The sequence below is a fragment of the Dermacentor albipictus genome, chromosome 7 (assembly GCF_038994185.2).
Source record: "Dermacentor albipictus isolate Rhodes 1998 colony chromosome 7, USDA_Dalb.pri_finalv2, whole genome shotgun sequence".
In the NCBI taxonomy this organism is placed as follows: domain Eukaryota; kingdom Metazoa; phylum Arthropoda; class Arachnida; order Ixodida; family Ixodidae; genus Dermacentor; species Dermacentor albipictus.
In genome coordinates, this window is record NC_091827.1 from 91959151 (window position 1) to 91981393 (window position 22243).

A 22243-nucleotide genomic window follows, 5' to 3' on the forward strand; every position below is an offset into this window, starting at 1 on the left:
TTCGGTTGAACATGGTTGCGTGACATACTATTGGAAACTACAAAAGTTGAACGACGTGGTGCCGTGAACTTTTTGACTGCTGAATGTATTTCGTAAAAAGAAATTAGTCGCCATATGGCTGCCGTGTACGTTGACCATCGCATTTTATTGGCCACTGCGAAGCGTTGGAGCAAATTGTTCAAAGGAGGACGTGAAAGTTGCAAAGACGATCCGAGATGGGAGTAAAGCCATCGTGAAATCACCCTTAACAAAATTGCAGAAGTTGATGAGGTGATGAGACAAGAACGGAGGATAAGCATCGATGAACTGGCAGAGCGTCTGAACATCAGTCACGATTCGGTTCACACCATAATTCATGAACATCTCTGTCACCGGCTTTTGTGTGCGCAATGGATGCCCCAGATTTTCACAATCACACATTTTCACAACATCACAATCAGGGTGACGACTTCTTGCCTGCAACTGAGATCGGGGACGAACCATGGTGCCACTACTACAAGCCTGAAACACGACGGCAAAGCTTACAGTGGAAACATTTGAATTCACCACGCCCAAAGGAACCAAAGGCCATCATTTCCGCCGGAAAGGTGTTGTTGACTTTTTTTTTTTTTTCGATCGTCAGGGACCATTATGGATAGAATTTGCTAAGTCTTGAGCGACTAACAATTGTTTCCGATACCGTGAAACGCCGGTACGGCTGCGTGTTGCAATCAAGAAGAAACGATGTGAAAAATTGATGAATGGGATCATCTTGTTCCACAACAATGCCCGTCCACACATCACTGATGTATTTAATACAAAACTGGCAACGTTCAAGTGGGAAACGCTGCAACCTCCGCCACGCAGCCCAGCCCTGTCGCCTTGAGACATCCACATTTTGGGGCAACCGAAAAAAAAACAGCTCAAGGGAACCACATTCGTGTCGGACGATGACGTGAAAGAGTCAGTTGCAGACTTTTTGAAGCAGCGACCCAAGGAATTTTATAAGACCGGAATCACCCGACTCCTTAGTCAATGGGACAAATGTCTAAATGCTCATGGAGACTACATTTAAATGAAGTACCCCGTTTGTCATATATTCGCGTTGGCTCACTTTCATTTGACTCGCCCTCGTATATTTTGCAGAACTCCTGCTTTTTATACGTGCTCTCTGTTGCGACTAATTTTGGTGCACTTACTGACTATACACAACCGGTTACAGTTGCTCCTGCGTAATAGATTGGAACAAATGCCAGCGTCATTGATATTTTGCACTGGCCGTTGCATACGTACATGAATGTAAACACAGTTCTTGAATGACAAAGTTTCATTAACATATTTGTCGAACTTGTTCATTTCTTGGCCTTTACATTTTTCATATCAGCGGCATGCACTGCTTTGCTGGTTTCGAACCGATATAGTTCTAAAGTTCGTGTGATATTTTCTTTACTTATTGAATAGACAAAAAACATGGAAGCATTGATATAAGTTATTTTGGACACAATATTTGGCACATACGAGTATTTCCTTTTATGAAGAATGATACATTTTACTTGTTTTTATGGTGCGTAGCGTTCTAGAATTTGTTTGCATCATCTTTGGCAATGGCAATGCAATTATTATTCATGTATTTGATCCCTCGACAAATTGTTTAAAAGGAATCTTTAGCTCGGGCCCCACTCCGACGCGGCCTATTCAAGTACATGTAAAACACAAACGCTTTTCTGAGATAACCTCTGCATCACTTTTAATTAAATTTGTTGCATTTGAGAGAGAAAGTTAAATTATAGTGTCTGTTGGAAGCGTAATTTCAGTTTAGGGCCTAAATTTTGTTTAAAATATTTCAAAAAATTTGAGTTCGGAAAGATAGGAGCACGACGTTTACAAGCTAACAGCTCTGCATCAAGAACAGATATAGCTGTTCTGTCAACGGCATCTATTACAACAGTCAAAGCGGACAAATTTGGTTTGTCAATTTGTATCTTACGTGAATTGGTTACGTTGTGTACAAGGGTTCTGCAAAAGCCAAGTTTCCATAACACTAATTTTTTTAGATTCATGCGTAACATATCAATTTTGTTCGCTGTGGATGTGCTATTAGGAGAAATTCACAGAATTGTGATATCATTTTTCATCGTTGAGTTACAGTTTTAAACTTGATAGTCTTGTTTTTTGAAAATTTACGATTGTGGCCCATTTTTAATAAAAATTGACCTAAATGAAAAATTAGAAACCAGCAGTCACTAGAATGCCCCCCCCCCCCCACTCAATTTTTCTTTTAAATGCAATAAACTTCGTCAAATTTGATGCAGTGGTTGCCGAGAAAAACGAATTTTCTTTCTACGTGTATTTAGCTAGGGCACGCGAGCTAAAGCTTCCTCTTAAGGAGGATGCCGAGCTGGAACGTAAGCCCCGCCCTCCGAACGAAATTTCTGGCTACGCCACTGGATTACATCTTTCGCACGGCCGGTATTAGCGACAGTGCAAAATGCGCGTACATAACCGTCATTGTTCCCAAGTCACATAACAGCATGGCAAGCTGCCGACTGGCAATCGAAATTTGCCAGGTACCTTTTTTCTAGCGTGTCGAAGCCATCACGCTTTGCGTTTATTTAGCGTAGACAAGGTAGCAACATTTCGATTTTAGCGCGATCAGCGCGTGTGCTTAAACTAACATCGGGTACAACGAATCTATTTTCTTGTCGGATGAGTGTTTGTTGCAACGAGGTTCAACTTAAGAACGCACTTATCAGTGAGAAATTTCCCTGTGACGGCATTATTAGTACATCTAGAAAACTTCGACGTTCCAGAAAATATGCCACATATTCTTGCATGTAAAAGGTTGACCCTAAGCAAGACTTGCCATGTCAAACCAGTGCCTGTGGCACTGTTCTGCAGAGTTTGACGCCTGCAGTTCAATCCCAGCTGCATTACGATGGGGGAGCACGCAAAAACGCACATGTACTTAGATTTAGGTGCAGGTTAAAGAACTGCATGCAGCCAAAATAACCTGGAGTCCGCCACTACAGTGTCCCTCATGATCAGATAATGGTTTTGGCATGGAAAACACCAGAATCCTATAATTGTTTTACCGGAAGCAAGTTTGATGTCGAAAAGAAGGCAACCGAATGTCAAGAGGGTTTTGCAAAGTGGAGAAGGAAAGCTTTATTTTACTGTCTCCTTGCACAGCGTGTCTCTTTGCACAGCATTTAAGCAAGATGTAAAATAAAGCACACTTAACGGAGGTTTCTACAGTTGCTGAGTAATTAATCAACCAGAAAGATGCTATTGTAATTCCACTCCAACCAAAAGCCACATAGGACTGTGGTATGTAAGTACCCTACTACAAAACAACTAAAATACATGTCAGCATCCCACAATCATCACTTACGTTTTCATCCTGGTTCTGGTTCTCATCCTCGAAAAACTGAACGGACAAAGGGTAGAACTTGTTGCTGGGCGACTTGGTTGAGATCTAGTGAATACATTGTTGCGCCAAAAAGGAAAATAAAGACTTTTTCCTTTTTGGCGCGACAATGTATTCATGAAAGGAGAAAGCAGCATCTGCGTCACTGCAGAATGCTTTGTCAAGTTCATGCCATCCAAACCTTCAAGAAGCAATTAACAAATGTGCATAGACGCTTTATTACATTACATTGATGATGGGAATGATGCCAACTGTAGTGATCCCCTCCTCACCCCCGTCAGTGAAGCTGCACCCTGCTCTCCAGTTTGCGCTTAGTTTCATCGGACTGTAGTTGCTCAGCTGTCAGTAGAGACACTCCAAGCTGGTCCTCCTGCAGCCAGAAACACGAAGTGTGAGTGCAATGGAAACTGGTCAGTGCATACAAATAGCACATACACTACACGTGCACTACATAGCTGTACACTACAAAAAGCACACACTGAGCCCTGCACAATACTCATTGTAATGTCAGTTTAAAAAAAAAGTGTAATATAGGCAGTCCATGCAAACGAGTTCATTCAATGAAATCAAAATTGGTATATTTGCGACACCACAGAAGAACTAGACGGAAGAACAAACATACTAAAGAAAAAAAATTCTGGAGAATTCGAAAACAAGAGTGCCAAGCTTGTCATCCTACTAACATAGTCCGCGACAACATAAAAACACAGAGAAAAATACACATCTGTCCACTCGAGAATTTGCATAGACGTGCTGGCCAATTACATTCACTCATTTCCATGACGTCACAATTGTAGTGGAGCTCTTTCAATATAAGGGTCTCTTGAGAGCTATTTTGAGCAGGAAGATGCAGTGTGGTTCTGCGAGCAGAGCTCGTCCTGAATTCTTATGTTCTCATAGAGCAACTCAGGCTACACTTTATGTTAAACGGCCATTTCCTATTTAGCTACTATATATTTATTTGGCTGGGAGCAAAGCACTGATAAAACATGATTGCCACAGACGGAAATGGAGCTCATGACTTTGAGCTGCTTCGCGAGGAGTGCCACAGCCACTGTGGCATGCAGTTAGGACTGAATGTCCCCAGCACTTCGAAGCAGTAACATTGTGCAGTACATCTGCAACACATGTTCAACACAGGCTGTGTTTACCTATTGCTGGTACCCATTTGTTTTTCTGTCTGGTGCAATGATTGAGTGGAATGATTGGGAATGATGATTGATTGGATTGATTGGATTGGGAATGGGAATGATTGGATTGATTGGGAATGATGAGAATGATTAGGAATGAGTGGAATGATTGAGTGGAATGATGAGTGCAATGATTGAGTGGAATGAGTGGAAAGATTGCAATGATGCAATCTTTCCACTCATTCCATGATTGATGACCATGGAAAGATTGCAATGATGCAATCTTTCCATGGTCATCATTCTAGTTTCGTGATCTAACCCTCATCATGCTGTCATAGCCATGCTTTCTACCCTAACCCAGTGCCCCAAGTAATAGCTTGGAACACTAGGTATGAGCTCGTGGACATGAAGTTGTGTCGGTCATCGCATCATCGTCACGCCATCGCCGCCATGCATTCATAGTCACACCGTTGCTGTGATGCCGTCGTGGTGGTTCAATTGTCAATCCACCTTCATGATCTCCTTCTCGTCATACTGTCACCATCACGCCTTCTACTATGACCCAGTGACCCAGGTGGTGTAGTTTGACCACTAGGTACGTGTTTGTGCTCGTGCTGCCACAGCGGTCATTGCATCGTCATCATTCCAGTTTTGTCCTATGAATCTCGTCACGCCATCGCCATGACGCTATTGTTCCTTACACCGCATTCGTTATGACACTGCTGTCATGATGTGTTTCATTGCATCACTCTAACTTCGTCACACCATTATCATCACGCCATCGTCATCACATTGTCGTTTTACTACCATCATCACACCAGTAAGGTAATCTAATTGCCATCATGCCGTCATCATACCAGCTTCATCATTCCATCAATGTCAATCTTTTTTCACAACTCTATTGTAATTAACTGACATCATTCAATCGTGGTTATGTCACCATTGTCATACCATCGTCATCAGGAGGAGGAAATAACTTTATTGCCGGTCCTGCGAGTTGGTGAGGATGGCCAAAGGCCCCGCCTAGGTGACGGCCAGGAGTTTGTGGGTCCTGACAGCATCCTCGGCCCGCTGGACGGCCCATAGTTGATCCTCGAGGGCGGGGCTGAGCAGCGCGGCTTCCCAGTGCGTGCGAAGACTGTTGCTAGAGGCCGCGTTCTCGTTATTTTCATGTATCCCTCGACATTCCTATAATATATGCTCCAGAGTGGCTCTGGATTTGCATGTGTTGCCTTTTTTCGTTTGATATATATCCGGATATATGATGTGCAAGAGCGCAGGATTCGGATACGTCCTAGTTTGTAACTGCCGCCATGCGACACACTGCTTTTTTGTCGTGGGAATATGCCCCTCTGTAACCTACAGTGTTACGTAATGTCATAATATTGCTACGGCACAATATGTGCGATCACGAAAGGCCAGCAGTGTGAAGACGACGACGACGATTAGAAGCTAGCGCGGGCTGTTGCCTCTTGGCCAAGCGCAGCGTATTTTCCTTGTAAATATATTTGTACATAGCTTTTCGTCTGCGTCTTCCTACGTAACATATCTGGTGGAGGTGGACGTTCCCTGTACCTCGTCATGGAGCTTCGCAGTGGACGGTATGTCGAGCCTTCCTTCATGGCTCCCGGCGACGACAACCCGACTCCGCCGGCTCCGACACCTGCTGCCACTTCGACGACCTACATCACTCTCCCCGCACCCCGTGATCCTGGCGTATTCTCGGGCCAAGATGGGGAAGACGTCGATGACTGGATCCGCCTGTATGAACACGTCAGCCACAATAACCGGTGGGACCCTACTATTATGCTCGCCAACGTAGTCTTTTACCTCGGTGGCACACCTCGAGTTTGGTATCGCACGCACGAAGATGAGCTCACCAGTTGGGATTCACTTAAGACACAGCTTCGAGACTTGTTCGGCAACCCCTACGGTCAACAACTTGCCGCGCAGAAGGCGCTTTCCGGCCGTGTGCAGACGTCAACAGAGCCCTATGTCACGTACATTCAGGACGTCTTGGCTCTGTGCCGCAAAGTTGACACCCACATGACTGAGTCAGACAAGGTTTCCCACATCCTCAAAGGCATTGCCGATGACGCCTTCAACTTGCTAGTTTGCAACAACGTAGCCACGGTGGATGCTGTTATAAAAGAGTGCCGCCGCCTGGAACTCGCCAAAAGCCGACATATTGACCAGCAGTTTGCCCGTCTGCCCAACACCCCAGCGACATCTTCCTGTGCCGACGCTCCTCGTCCCAACAACACTGCCGATGTTACCAGGATCGTCCAGCGTGAGATCGAGGCCGCCTATCCGGCTGCCTTCGACTCCAGTCCCACCAACACATCTGCAGTCACGGTCTCACTGATCCAGGCAGTTGTCCGCCAGGAGTTTGAAAACATGGGTCTTCACACCATCTGCTCGGCCCATCGCCCTAATACCCGCCCGGCTTCTTCGATTTCGCCCCGTCCCGCATCTTCTTACCCACCACGTTTCCGCAACCCATCTGAATGGTGCACTGCTGACGACAAGCCTATTTGTTTCCACTGCCATCGAATCGGGCGCATTTCTCGGCACTGTCGTAGTCGCTGGAGTTCCCCGCTCCGGTCTACTTATACTGCCTACTCTCGCCCCTCAGGTGGCCCTTCTCGTCCGTATGCCGCACGCTCCGATAATGCCGCCACTCATTCTCCTGCAACGAACCGCCCCTATTCTCGTTCGCCTTCGCCCCAACGACGACAATCTCGCTCTCCCCAGCCCCTTCGCTCCTATTCGCCGACTCCCTTCGGGCACTGCTCCCAGCTGGAAAACTAGACGATGCAGTGCCTCGAGGTGACGCTGCATTGCTCCCTACGCCGCCAAATCCTCTACTGACTCTGCCCACTCATCTGAACCTTCTTGACGTACAAGTCGACAGTGTTTCTGTGTCTGCTCTCATAGACACTGGGGCGCATTTGTCCGTCATGAGCACTGACCTTCGTAACCAGCTCAAGAAAATTATCACGCCCGCCACGACGCCTGTTGTCAGTGTCGCCGATGGCGGAACAGCCCCCGTAATTGGTATGTGTACCGCCCGCGTCTCCTTCGCCGATCGCTCAACAATCGTGCTATTCACAGTCATCGCCCACTGTCCCCACGACATCATCCTCGGCTTAGACTTCCTCTCCGCACATTCTGCTCTCATCGATTGTTCCGCCAGTACTCTCCGCCTTGACCTGCCTGTTCTGGATCCTGCTGAACCACACCCCAGTCGCCTCAGTTCCGCCGACTTCGTTCGCTTGCCACCTTCGGCACTGACCTACGTTGACCTAGTGTCATCCCCACCAGTCCCCGACGGTCACTACATCGTGGCTCCTATGCAAGACGTCCTCCTTACACACGGGATCACAGTACCCCATACAGTTTTATCTATTACGGCGAATTGCGTCTGCCTGCCAGTGGTCAACTTTGGCTTGACGACACAAGTGCTGCCACGTGGGATGTATTTGGCCCAGCTTTGTTCATTCGAGGATCACTCAGTAGCATCCATTGCAGTAGACGACACTTCATCCGATACTCCTCTACCATCGCAGTCGACAAATTGTACCATCGCTGACTTACAGAAAATGATTGCCCCCGACTTGCCCTCCGAGCATGCTCGTGAACTCTACCGCGTTCTCTTTTCCTACCACGATATTTTTTACTTTAACGATCGTCCTTTAGCCCAAACTACAGCTGTCAAACATCGCATTAATACCGGCGTTGCCCCTCCTATTCATCGCCGCCCGTATCGAATGTCACCAGCTGAGCGTCAAGTTATTCACGCAGAAGTTCGCAAAATGCTTTCCGAGAACATTATTGAACCGTCATGTAGTCCTTGGGCGTCACCGGTTGTGCTGGTAAAAAAGAAGGATGGCTCATGGCGCTTTTGCGTGGATTATCGGCACCTTAACAGGGTTACCAAAAAGGACGTGCATCCCCTACCTCGGATTGATGACGCCCTTGACTGCCTCCACGGTGCTCGCTATTTCTCCTCTATTGACCTTCGCTCCGGCTATTGGCAGATTGCCGTGGACGATCTCGACCGCGAGAAGACTGCCTTTGTAACATCCGACGGTCTTTATCAATTCAAGGTGATGCCGTTCGGCCTATGTAACGCTCCTGCCACTTTTGAACGCATGATGGACTCCCTTCTTCATGGTTTCAAATGGTCCACGTGCTTGTGCTACTTGGACGACGTTATCGTATTCTCCCCCACGTTCGCTACGCACCTCGAGCGCCTCTCAGCAGTCCTGGCCATTTTTCGGCGAGCCGGTCTACAACTCAACGCATCGAAGTGCCAATTCGGCCGTCGCCAGATTACCGTCCTTGGACATCTCGTTGACGCGAACGGAGTGCAGCCGGACCCAGGCAAGATCCATGCTGTTACGCACTTCCCTGTTCCGAAGTGTGTCAAGGATGTGCGCAGCTTCATCGGCCTTTGTTCGTACTTCCGCCGTTTCGTGAGGAATTTCGCCGCCATAGCACGACCACTAACCAACCTTTTGAAAAAAGACGCTCCTTTCCAGTGGGGCGATAACGAGGCCTCTGCATTCTCTCATCTAATCGACATTCTCACAACGCCTCCAGTTCTGGCCCATTTCGATCCTTCTGCGCCTACCGAAGTCCGTACTGATGCCAGCGGTCACGGAATTGGAGCAGTACTGGCACAACGCCAGCGTGGCCACGACCGTGTTATCGCTTACGCCAGCAGGCTCCTCTCACCCGCGGAGCGCAACTATTCCATCACTGAGCGTGAGTGTCTGGCCCTAGTTTGGGCGGTTGCGAAATTCCGCCCATACTTATATGGCCGATCCTTTTCCGTTGTCACAGACCATCACGCGCTTTGTTGGTTATGCTCATTGAAAGACCCTTCAGGAAGACTTGGTCGCTGGGCCTTACACCTCCAAGAATATTCGTTCTCTGTCACCTACAAATCTGGCCGACTACACAAGGACGCTGACTGCCTGTCTCGCTACCCGGTAGACGAGCCTGACGACGCCGACAGTAGTACCGCCGACGGAATTTTCTCTACCGAAGGCATGTCTGCCTTCGCTAACATCGCCGATGAGCAGTACCGAGACCTATCGCTGCGAGTACTCATCGAGCGTCTGCGCTCTACACCTACCGACGCATTCGTTCGCCGATATGTCCTCCAGGGCGGCATTCTGTACCGAAGGGGCTTCCTCCCTGATGGCCCTGATCTTCTTCTTGTCGTGCCAAGACATCTACGACAGACTGTGCTCTTTGAGATGCATGACGCACCCACTGCAGGACATCTTGGGGTAACCCGCACGTACGACCGCGTCCGCCGCCGCTTCTATTGGCCTGGTCTCGCTCACTCCATTCGACGCTATGTTGCTGCCTGTGATCCCTGCCAGCGTCGGAAGACACCTCAGGTGCTACCTGCCGGTCATCTCCAGCCGATCACCGTCCCTGTGGAACCGTTCTTTCGTGTTGGATTAGACCTGCTCGGTCCCTTTCCCACGTCATCCTCTGGGAACAAATGGGTAGCCGTCGCGACTGATTACGCCACCCGATACGCTATCACTCGGGCTCTCCCTACCAGCTGCGCCACTGACGTCGCGGACTTTCTCTTGCGTGACATTATCTTGCTTCATGACGCCCCGCGACAGCTGCTTACTGACCGTGGTCGAAACTTCCTCTCGAAAGTTATCGCTGACATTGTGCGTTCCTGCTCCATTCACCACAAACTGACTACTTCATACCATCCTCAAACCAATGGCCTGACAGAGCGGTTAAACCATACTCTTACCGATATGCTGGCCAAGTACGTTTCCAAGGACCACCACGACTGGGACATTGCCCTTCCTTACGTAACATTTGCGTACAATTCTTCCCGGCACGACACCGCCGGATTTTCTCCCTTTTATCTACTGTACGGTCGCGAACCTACCTTGCCCCTAGACACGGCACTTCCTCCTGCTGCGGTCTCAACAAGCGAGTATTCGCGCGACGCCATCGCCCTCGCCGACCATGCACGCCAGCTTGCCGTGCTCGACTTACGGCCTCACAGACCACTCAGCAGTGTCAGTACAACGCCCGCCATCGTGACGTACAAATTTCACCTGGTGCGCTCGTGTTCCTCTGGTCGCCCTCTCGTCACGTCGGACTTTCAGAGAAGCTTCTTTCGCGATACACAGGGCCCTACCGTGTGCTGCACCAGGTGACGCCTGTGACTTACGAAATTGCTCCTGTGGGCTCAAGCTCGTCCTCTCCTGTGGCATCTAGTGATGTCGTACACGTCAGTAGGCTCAAGGCCTACTACACTGCTTCCGAGTCCGATCTTTAGTCGCTCCGGGACGGCACTTTTGCAGCCGGGGGTAGTGCTACGGCACAATATGTGCGATCACGAAAGGCCAGCAGTGTGAAGACGACAACGACGATTAGAAGCTAGTGCAGGCTGTTGCCTCTTGGCCAAGCGCAGCGTATTTTCCTTGTAAATATATTTGTACATAGCTTTTTGTCTGCGTGTTCCTACGTAACAATATATTGTCATGCTGTCCTCCCACTCCCACTCATTTACTGCACTGTCACGTCCGGAGGGTGTCAGACAATCGCAATTATGCATCCATTGTCAGACTTGCCACCATGCCATCGTGGTCGTTCAATTATCACTACAAATTCTCGTCGCGCAGTCATCGTCACGCCAATGTAGAGAACATAGATATAATGAAGTATCGGATATACAATGACAGAAAATAGGAAATACATATAAAACTTGCAAATTTTTTCAGGCCAATATCAGCATACATGCTAGTATGAATATCAGGTATAACAAAGGAGGCATTTCTGTGTTGGTTGCGACTGTGTTATAACAATATCTGGCTGTAGTAGAACGCAGACAACTACCACAAGAGGGCACTCATCTGCTGAACACGGCGAGAGCCAAGAGTGCAAGGGGTACTGACCCTTGTGAACGGCTGTGCCATCTGCCGCAGGAAGCGCTTGACGACCTGCAATGCCTCCTCCGTGCTCAGGTTGCAGAGAGAGTCCTGCAGGTGCTCCTGTATCCAGCGAGGCAGCTTGCTACGCTTGTCCCACCGTGAGAAACGCTGCGTCGTCGTCAGCACAGCCAAGGTGTCAATTCATACAGCACAGAATTCACTCAACATCATCAGCATTCTCAGACACAATCACCGTTTCAAAATGCTGTAATGGTGTGGAAGGAATCGCACAGAGAAAAAGGGCACGAGCCATTGAGGAATTGAAGGCCTTTTTCATAGGTTGGCATGCTTTAGGTGCATCTAGGAAGCATGCTTAATTTAGGGCAGTTTTCCCGCTGACTGCACCCAGCAATGTTGTGGTTTACACAGACTACTCTATTCTTCCTTCCAGCAGATATCAGTGTACAATATGATACTTTTGTCTGTTTTCCACATTAGCTGCAGGAATAAGATAAAGAATTGACGTAACGTCCAATCTTTCCACTGTGAACAGTGCCAATAAACAAACAAGATACACACATAGTTTGTCCTTCTTGGATGCATCATTGTGGACCTACACCCACATTCTCCGGCATCTACGATCAAGTATGTTTATATCAAACTAAAGAAAGTGTCTGACAGTTACCCGCAATAAAGTATGACTGCTCAATACACATTCGATACAATACCAGGCCAGCTACAACAAAAAACTATCTTTGCCTTAGTCATGACAGCGCCACCATTTTAACCATTTGAGGGTAGATTTTTTTCGCCATGTGCGACCACCCAGGCTCGATTCTTTTTATTGCAGATTTCAATTCTTTTTAGGGACTTATTTCGAAAAAAATTTACCGAAATTTTTCTAGGGTAAAGTGAGAAAAAAATATTTTGCATTGGTATATAGGTACTCTTCATTTATGAATAACAACAATAAAAAAGGAAGTAAACTTGTAAGAATTTAAAATTTGATGCATTTTTATACACATAGTTCAAGGCGTTGAAAATGCGCACACGAGAATATTTCGCAAGACTCAAATGTTCCTGCTCTTATACCAATATCTAATATGTACATCCATAGCATAATCGAACTGTGTAGGTGCACGCACTCAAGAAAACTGTGTGGTTGTGTGCCCGTCAAAAAAGCATGTGTGACAAACTTCCGCTAATCTTCACCTTATTGCCAACCAGAGGCAATTAGTTTTCGCGAGTGTCAAAAGAAATGCAACGGAAACACATGCACGGCGGCATCCTTTCTATGCGCACTCCCATGAGCACCAAACGAGCGAGAAAGAGGTGGTAGCCCTTTGAGCGATTAGGAAACCCACACAGGTTCTTCGAAAAAAAAAGCCTCTCAGTTGAAGAAAAATTTTCCTTTATAGCAAAAAAAGTTTTCTTGGTAGCAAATGCTACGATTGGGTGGATGTCTTATTTTCCTTTAATTACTTCTCTCCACCTTGTGGGTTTCTGCAGAACTATTCGTCAAATTCTTGCCTTTGCTTTGAGCTGTTGACGAATTCGACTTTGCCCTGCTGTCTGCTAGCCACCTGGTTAGCTGAGATGGTAGAGCGGCTGTCCCAGAAAGTTGGTGGTCCTGGGTGCGAGTCCTGGACCAGGACGAATTTTTCTTCAACTGAGAGGCCTTTCTTTCGAGGAACCCGTGTGGGTTTCCTTTGTAGCAAATGCTACGATTGGGTGAATGTCTTATTTTCCCTTAATTAATTACTTTTTCCAAGACTGTGAAAAAGTGCATCACAAGGCGAGTATGTTTCACTGCTACCACTCATCTGCTGCAGTTGTTTGTTTACACCTTGTTCAACTATGCATTAAGTGCAGATACTAGTTGCACAGTAGCGGTTGCCGACCTTGTCCGCAAAGATCATGATGCCGTAGTCAGTCTTCCCGCGAAGCGCTCGGCCCACACATTGCGCAGCGTGCCGCATGGCATCAAAGGTGAGGAAGTCGTTCTCCCGGATCTGGAATTGGTCCCGCAGAAACTCCAGCCGGGCCTGGCAAAGAGAAAGTGGTGAGGCGTCGTTATTCTCTTCTCCGTCAAGACCACAGTATTGCCAGTTACCACCGCTATAGATGGCTCCACTCTAAACGTTCTCCAATCACAATGACAACCTTGGCCCATCCTCCATGCTTTCAAGTTTTCTGAATTTATCACTCCGTCTGATCACATGCCACTCGTAACTATTGCAGCGCATAACTTTTGTTTTACTGTGTTTCGTTATCATCGCTGACATAACATCTAAATGTCTAGTGTTCCAAAGTGCGAGTTCTTCAATTACCTCAGCCTGTTGGTGCAATACATGCATTCTTGAAGTTGTGAGGTCATCGCCACATCTGAGTGCACCTTCAAATCGAGCCTTCCAGCTATAGGTAGGAATCACGAGTACATTGCTTCACACTTGCCCCACACCCATTTTGCAGGTGTGAGACAGAGCACTAGAGAGTGATGAAGGGTGTGAAAAGATGCAGGTATGAACAGAAGTGAGTGCCAGTGAAACTGAGTGGACATAAGTATAAACAGGTGTGAGTGCCGGTTAACGTAAACACAAACTGCATGGTGCTCACTAAGCACTACCTGCTGCAAATAATGGCAGAATATTTCAGTTATTGCCTATAAAAAGTGTGCAGTACACTTCCAATGGCAGTGTGCCACATGTGCTGTGAAACAAACAGGTGAAGAAGCTCATCTTGATATGGTTGGCGACAATAGTTCTGAATGCGATGTGCAATGACAACCCGTGCAAAGATTTGCTGATACCGGAAGAAAAAAGTGAGTGTGAGCCAGTGTTTTCACACAAGACGGGCAGTCGAGTACCACAGGGAAACTACCGTGGCAGGCGTCTACTGCTCTAGATCGCGCGTGCCTCACACCTTTTCTTGTTGACGTGGTATCTGGATGGAGGAAAATGTATCATACAATCGCAGCTGGGCGATATATTGAACGTCATTGCTGAAAGATTGTGTTTGCCAGGAACATATTGTAAAGTAAAAAAGAAGTGCTACTGTATTTGGGTATTTTTTGTGTTCTCAATAGCGAACACAATCACCAGAAAATCATATTAAATGGGATTGTATCAATGAGGTTCTACTGTATACGCGAGACCCTTCCTCCTAGTAAATAACTGTAAGGACAGTCGACTCGCATTACAATGGACCCTGATAATCCGACATAAAACCTCAGTTTTATCCAAAGTCCACAATATCAAAAATGCTTCATTTCCAAAGCTTTGGTTGCAGTGTCCAACAACGTTATTGCAAAGAGTGAGTGATGAATATGCAAAGTAAAAAACAAACAAAAAAGTTGTAGTTTCACTCGAAGGGCGAAGCATCGATTACTATATAGCACATCGGTAGACAGCTATGCGAAGTAAAGATAGTAGTTTTGTCTTGCTTGTTGAATGCGGAAAGTCGCCGTCAAAACGATGGAATGAGGAAGCGCAGCAGCAGCAGCCAGTGAATTGACCTTCGTGCTGTCTCTTGCTTCAACGTGAACTAAACGTTGAAAGCACAGCGCATACGACGTTACGGATCGCTTTCAAGATACGGTGGCTGTGCAGCGGTGCCATAAGCAGCAGCTGCCGGAGTATAACTCCCCTCTCCTCCCCTGGTGCCTCGTGTGCAAGAGAAGGCGGCGCGTTTTTGCCCCGCCTTCCTCTCTCATGCATGCGATACTGAGCTGCAATCTTCAGCTGACCTCCGCAAGTCAGTTGTCAGCCCATGTCGACACGGCAGAAACACGTTTAATACGCCTGATTTTGAAAACAATTGCAGCTAACTTCGTCCGTGGTAGCCAATATTCCGTTGTAGCGTGGTCTGTTAAAAGCGAACTTCGTTGCATTCTTTTGTTGCAGTGGGAAGAGAATCACTTCAATTCCGATTCATCAACTGCTACTGTGCTTGTCACGATCATCACCACTGCATTGGTGCTTTCTTGGGGAGCACAAGTTCAACCAATGAAGTGTTTTTTATTCAGTTAACGGCTTCACTGTTGCCTAGTTCTTACAACACGTGATAATTACTACTCCCCCTCCTGCCTTGCTATCCAATCACCACAGCGGTAAAAGAATAACACAAATTTATTCATCACTGTTCACACATCATGTCCAAGTGTACAAATTCACTTAAGTCAGAATTCTGTTGTATTTGCTCCATGATTCAGGCCCCTCTATGAGCTATTGTTATGCTTTCTGTCTATCATTTCTTTTACACTGCATAGCACATATACAGTGCAGTCCGCTTATAACGATATCAAGAAAAAAAAATCCAATGGTTATAAGCGATCATTGCTAAATCTGGACTGCAGTAAAAAAAAAGCTGCTGAACATACCTTTGTAGCACCGAAACCAAATTTGCCACTTGCGATAAAAAATCAACATTTTAGAAAGCAGGCTGTGAAAAATAAAACGTTTATATAGACCTATAAGCAGCGCGTCAAGACCTACGCACCCTGAAAGTCAGAAATCTGCACTTGTTCTCGCAGAAGTTTCAGGCTCACAACCGCAATGTGCATCGTGTCCAGCTATTGCACGAACGCTGGTGGATATAATTTAGTGTGCATGAAATCAATGAGCGGCTCAATTGATGACAGTGCATTTTGGGTGAACATCAGGGTCCGCGTCAAAGACTGGCCATTGACAACCTCATTGTCACAGCCACTGCTGTCGTCGCCTCCGCTCCACACCGCCGCCATCTGTCGCAACAACGATCGCCCCGTTGTTGATCTCTTAGCACTGCCTCGTTCTGCGATCTGCACTCAGAAAGCTCTCCATCAAAGCAGCACGTATTACATCATCAGTAGCGACGTGCTCCCAGAGTTTGGTACTGTCAGCAGCTTCCACCGTGTTGGATTCATCCATGGGTGTTTCAACCTGGCGCACAAAGCCGGCCTTTTCCATTGAGTGCCATGGCCACTGGCTATAGCTTTCATGATCGCGGTGCTCCCAGTTTTCCGAATTGTCAATATCATAGACTGCCCGAGCTCATACTTTGAGTCTTGTAAAAGTTGCAGCTTCGTCTCAAGTGACACAGCTCTGCACTTTGTAAGTACATACACCTATCACTGTTTCATCAACACATTTCCGCACTCACTGAGAAAGAGAGGGAGGTTGTAGAAAGGGGCACAGGTGGCGGTAACTTTTCGCCTTTTATTTATTTATTTATTTATTCTTTTCTTTTTTTTACGCTTGCCCGATCACCGGAGGAGGAGCAAATAAACTGTATTGAAGACGTGGGGAGAAGGAGGTGGGAGCCGAGACCCGGCGGAGAGAGTCAGGGTTGCACCCTGCTGGCCGCAAGCCCAGTCTGCCTGCCTGGCTTGGATTTGAGTGTTAGTAGATTTTAGTACAAAGTCCCACGCCTGCCACGAGGGAGTCTGCCCAGGAGATTTCTTAGGGGAGGATTATTCCTGTAACCCCACAGATATGATGCTGATTGGCTGGATACATTGGCTGGAAGTTGCAATACTTACATTGTGAATTATAGTCGCCTTTGGATATACATAATAGAATTTTTGGGGACATAACTGTCCCTGTCTGTATCCTGCAGAGATCCATGGCTTGCATTCTACTAACGGAGGAATCTGGTGGCATATATATCCGTCAGTCCCCCCTGTAGGCGGTGGCAATTTCATTGCAGCTGTGGCTGGGTGTTGTTCCACCTGGTAATGGTCCCAGACATGCCTCCACCTCTTGGTTAATTAATGCGAGTGTTTGCCGAGAAGAGGGGGGCTGGCTGAAAAGCTGGCTCGCAGCTTCGTTAAGTTTGAGGCCGCTGTCGTCGCTGCTAGGCCGCGGCGGCATCAAACGAAAATAACAATTTTGCCGTGCGAAGCGAATAAATACCGAATGTTTTTTCCCCTTTCATCGCACTCTCTCTGAATTCCGTTTTTGCAGGTAAATTGTCAATCTCATGCTATTTCGGTTAAACAGTACTGCCGTTTAGTACATACTTTTTCCGCGCTCCAACTGACTACGGTTTAACCATGTTTCACTGCATCGAGTATCTTCAAGTCAGATTTTCGGAGGCAGAGATGGCGACGTGTAGCAGCTGGCAGCATCTTGTTGCCCGCTGTGCCAACTTGAGCTGTGGCTTTCGCAATCGGCATGCAGGCAGGACGCACTGCCCGATAATGGCAGCAGATACGTACTTGTGCAGGCAAACTTTTCAACCCATCTCGGTTAAGGAGTACTTAGCAATGCAAATTTCACTATTATTTAAAACAAAATTTCGATCGTTATATCCGATATGCAGTGAATAACGTATTACAGTGAAAGCTCGTTAATTCGAACCGGAAGGGGAAGCCGCTTCAGTTCGAATTAACGAAAGTTCGAACTAACAAAAGTGAAGGAGAGCAACAGTACACTGCGATTTGGAAGCAGTAGGGCATGTCAGAAATTTGGCGTGTCAGAAAGTGATGGCGTGTGCCGCGGGCACACGCCATCTTCAAGTCGAAGCTCTGGGTCCGACTGTGCCACACCACCGATGTCCAGCGAAGCGAACGTTAGCCGAGGCTTAACACTATCACAATGATTCGCGACGGCTGATACCTCCTAAGCTGAAAACAGAGGTGCACAACCGATGAAGACTGCCGAGACAAAGACGCTGAACATGTGAAGGTGGCGAAGGCCCTGATTCGTTGGTTCTTGATTGCAAGCGCAGCTGTGACGTACTTGATTCGCTGTGTTTTGGCGCTTGCCGTGCCATCTCCGCACAACATTAGCAGCTGTACAAGATTTGCAAAGCCTCCGAGATTCACAACGGGCAAGAAGTCTTGGAGGTTACGTAGAACGGAGAGGCGGCAGCCGCCACTGCCTTCTGGCTGACCCCGCGTCGGTTAGATTTTTTTCCGATTTTGCCTTCTCTCGCCGTTCTCTCCGTTTCGGAGGCAATACAGCCTTGTGTGTAGGCAGTAGGCGCTTTTCTCTGGCCGTGTGCCAAGTGAGCGTAGTTCGAATTATCCGTGAGAGAACCTTCTCGCGTTCGAATTAACGGACTTTTTTATACATAGACTTCTGTGGAGCTTGGCCGGACCAAATCGTACAGTTCGAATTATCCATAAATTCGAATTATTGAAGTTCGAATTAACGAGCTTTCACTGTACTATATATGCTTTCTTTTTTCTCATAGCCCTGATGCATAAGTTGATACTCTTAAGAGGAAGCTTTAGCTCGAGTGCTCCTATCTAAATGCATGTAAAAGGAGAATTCGTTTTTCTCGCCAACCACTGCACCAAATTTGACGAGGTTTGTTGCATTTAAGAGACAAACTTAAAATCTAGTGACTGTTGGTTTCGAATTTTTGAGTAAAGTCGTCAATTTTTTATTAAAAATTGGCAAAAATCGAAAATTTTTAGAAAACGAAACTATCAAGTTTACAACTCTGTAACTCAACGACTAAAAATGATAATACAATTCTGTGAATTGCATCTAATAGTACATCTAAAGCGGACAAAATTAATATGTTACACATGAATATGAAAAAATTTAATCGTAGGGAAATACAACTTTTGCAAAACCGTTGTAAACAACGTAACAAATTCACGTAAGATGTAAAATGACACATTGAATTTGTCCGCTTTGAATGATCTAATGGATGCCGTTTACAGAACCGCGATATCAGTTCTTGATGCAGAGCTATGAATTTGTAAACTTTGTGCTTCTATTTTTTTCAAACGGTCAAATATTTGAAAATTGATTTAAGAAAATTCAAGTCCTAAATCGAAATTCCGCTTCCAACAGTCACTAGAATTTAACTTTCTCTTTCAAATGCAACAAATTTCATCAATATCGGTGCAGGGGTTATCTCATAAAAACGTTTTGGCGTTTTACATGTATTTGAATAGGCCGCGTCGGAGTTGGGCCCGAGCTAAAGCTTCCTCTTAAGTTGTTTCATTGTTATAACCGATAGATTGTTGTATGTGGTATCGTTATAAGTGGACTGCACTGTATATGCTCAGTCCTGCCTATAGCTTCCAGTTAACAATCCTTTGAGTCCTTTCAAAAAAGCAGGCACACCACTAAACTGAATGCTACATCACCAACTTGAACCTTGGTCAAAGAAAAAAGGAATTTTCAGCGTGCAATACATAGTGAAAAACTTGGTTTTTCTGTTCTTACTGCAGACAGTCCCAAGGAAGAACTTCTTTCCTATTCTTTTGTTATCTCCAGTGGTTGCAAGGAACAGAAGTTTTGTTTTGTTTTTGTATTTTTTTGAAGTTACACTGACAAGGAGACTTTGTTTTGTCGCCACTGGTCTTCACTGTACATACTTCACAGCCTCACCAACCTAACAATGTGCTCGAGTAGTACTAGATCTGGCTGCACACTAAAGGTAAGATAATGTCCAGTGTTGGCTTGGCGTGTCTGGCACAATATGATGGCACTTTTTAGCACTAATCACGACTTGTAGCCCTGCAGTGCTCTCTCCTGCGTATGCCCAAGTGCTACCATGTATCATGCTTATAACAAGCCAAAAAACATCCAGTGAGGTTGCCCACAAAATTATGACTCAATTCCTTAACAATTCCAACAAATTCCCTCAATTCCAAACTTAAACAGCGGTTTCGTTTGAAAGCAGTAAAGTAAGATCCCCAGCTCAGCAGCCATTGAACATGATGCGTTTTGTCCCCGCATAAACCATACTATCTTATTGTGTACATATTAGTAAACGTGTAGTGTTTCCACTTTTCGTCGCAAAATCATGGCGGCGCTTCGGCCCAGCAGAACGAGTCTCAGAGATCAGAACGGTCTCCAAGCACAAACGCAGAGGGCGCTTGGAAGATTGAAGCCACATCAACATCATTTCGGTGCCATGCTAGAGTCGGAGGGCGTTGTGGCCGTGTTGTGTTGTGCAAGCTAAGACAATAACGAGTGCTCAGTATGGAAGGAAAATTGGACATTGTTCATCCTGTCGAACGTGGCACGAAGAAGTCAGTGCCGGCACATGAGAACGATCTACCATTGACTACGTTGTGTGGCATTTGGAATGCGAAGGAGAGGTTGTTTGGCAATGCTGCTGAGACTGCAAAAATATGTCAGCTACGAGGTTTGACTTTTCGCCATTGTTGCCTCTGCTATTGCCAAAGTGCTGCTTAACAGCAGTGATGAGGACGACACGGAAAGTGACGGCATGGACAATTTAAGCCTGAAAGTGGCAGATGCTGCGCGTTACATCAGCCTCATGCAGGTGTTTGCCGAGAAGAGGGGGCTGGCGGAAAAGCTGGCTCGTGGCTTGAGCAAGTTTGAGGCTACAGTAGTCGCTGCTAGCCCGCTGCGACATCAAACGAAAATAACATACTTTTGTCGCACGAAGTGAATAAATACTGCATGCTTTTTGCCCTTTCATCGCACTCTCTCGTAGTTCCATTTTTTACAAGTAAGTGGGCTATCTCATGCTATTTCAGTTAAGCAGTACTACCATTTAGTACATGCTTTCTCTGAAGTACGGTTTAACGAGGTTTCACTCTATACATAACATGCTCTTCAGCCAACAGTGGGATTCTCTAATTGCGAGATTTAGCTGTGTCTTACATCTAGATGTGGTGCCACGTAAGAAGGATTCCATACACACGTACCCGAAGGATCCTGCTCTGTGTGTAGACAAATGGGATGCCAAACATGAGCACAGCCCTGCCAAGGTGGTGGTCTGTAAAAGAGAGCAAGTTCTGAGACACTCCGCACTGAGGTCAACAAGGTGTGGAAAACCAGCCAGTCAAGAGCACTCACCAAAGTCAACACCTTCGGACACCTTGCCTCGAGCTACAGAAAGGAGCACGGCCCCTCTTCCATTCTCACAGGCCTGCACCAAGGCAGAAGATTTCAGGCTCACTGGTGTAAACACTGCTCGCTTGCAACATTTTCCAGCTACAAAGGTCTAGCTTCAAGAGTGGAGCTCCTGCACATGCGTTAGCTTGCCAAATACAGTGGAACCCCGATTGCATGACTTCCTCGAGACCACGAAAAAGCTTAACAAAATGCGGGCGTCGTAAAATTCTAACATAAATTATGCCTATAAAAATACTACTTATTTCGCGCAACGGATTTACGAGAAACTTCAATGTAAACTACTAATATACTCTGCAGGGCTTGGAAACCCAAGTTACCAAAAAAGTAAATGCGATAAGAATTAACGCTGCAGTACAGGTACCAATCATGCTTTATTCAATCTAATCTTTACAGCACTCCACTGCCCACTGCCGCGATTCCCGCCAGCCAGCGCGAACTTAAAAAAAAAAGTCGGTAAGTTTCTTTTCAACCTTGTTTGATCCATGAACCAAAAGCTTTCGCTCCAGTTGGGCAATGTCCAAAAGCAGGTCCGTTGCGGCAGCGCATGAATAGATGAAGTTCCAGATGCTGTCTATGTGCCGTAGCACCCCGGCGAATGTGGTAGGCACAGGCACGGCATCTGTAGCGTTGTCGTTGTCCTCGTCCGATGTCGTAGCGGTGTCGGCACTAGGCAAAGCCTCCTCGATGGCGTCATCCAGCGACACCTCGTTGCAGATCACAACATTGTCGTCGGCCTCCACGTACTCGGTGAAGGTCATGCGAGGTTCAAACCTTCGAAATCGTCGTCGGCAAAGCCTGCATTGGCCTCGAGTGGCATCGAGGTTGTTGCGTCCCCAGCAGAGGAAGCAGTCTCTCGCTTAAAGCCACAGTGCTTGGACGAGTTAGCGAATGTGCTTCGCGACACTGCGTTCCACGAACTGGCAATAAAATGCATGGCGTCGAGCACAGTGA

The 22243-nt window shown here is 46.6% G+C and overlaps 1 protein-coding gene across 1 annotated transcript in view; it reads right to left on the reverse strand.

Moving 5' to 3' along the window:
- Positions 1-3588: 3588 nt before the first annotated feature.
- Xpd (general transcription and DNA repair factor IIH helicase subunit Xpd) overlaps positions 3589-22243 on the reverse strand; it is an 88771-nt gene continuing 70116 nt past the window's right edge. The window contains exons 18-22 of the mRNA XM_070522465.1: positions 21233-21305; positions 21082-21152; positions 13361-13504; positions 11484-11627; positions 3589-3776 (exon numbers count right to left, since the gene is read on the reverse strand). Of these exons, the coding sequence (XP_070378566.1) occupies positions 3684-3776; positions 11484-11627; positions 13361-13504; positions 21082-21152; positions 21233-21305 (525 nt within the window). The 3' untranslated portion in view covers positions 3589-3683. The remainder of the gene's footprint in view (positions 3777-11483; positions 11628-13360; positions 13505-21081; positions 21153-21232; positions 21306-22243) is intronic.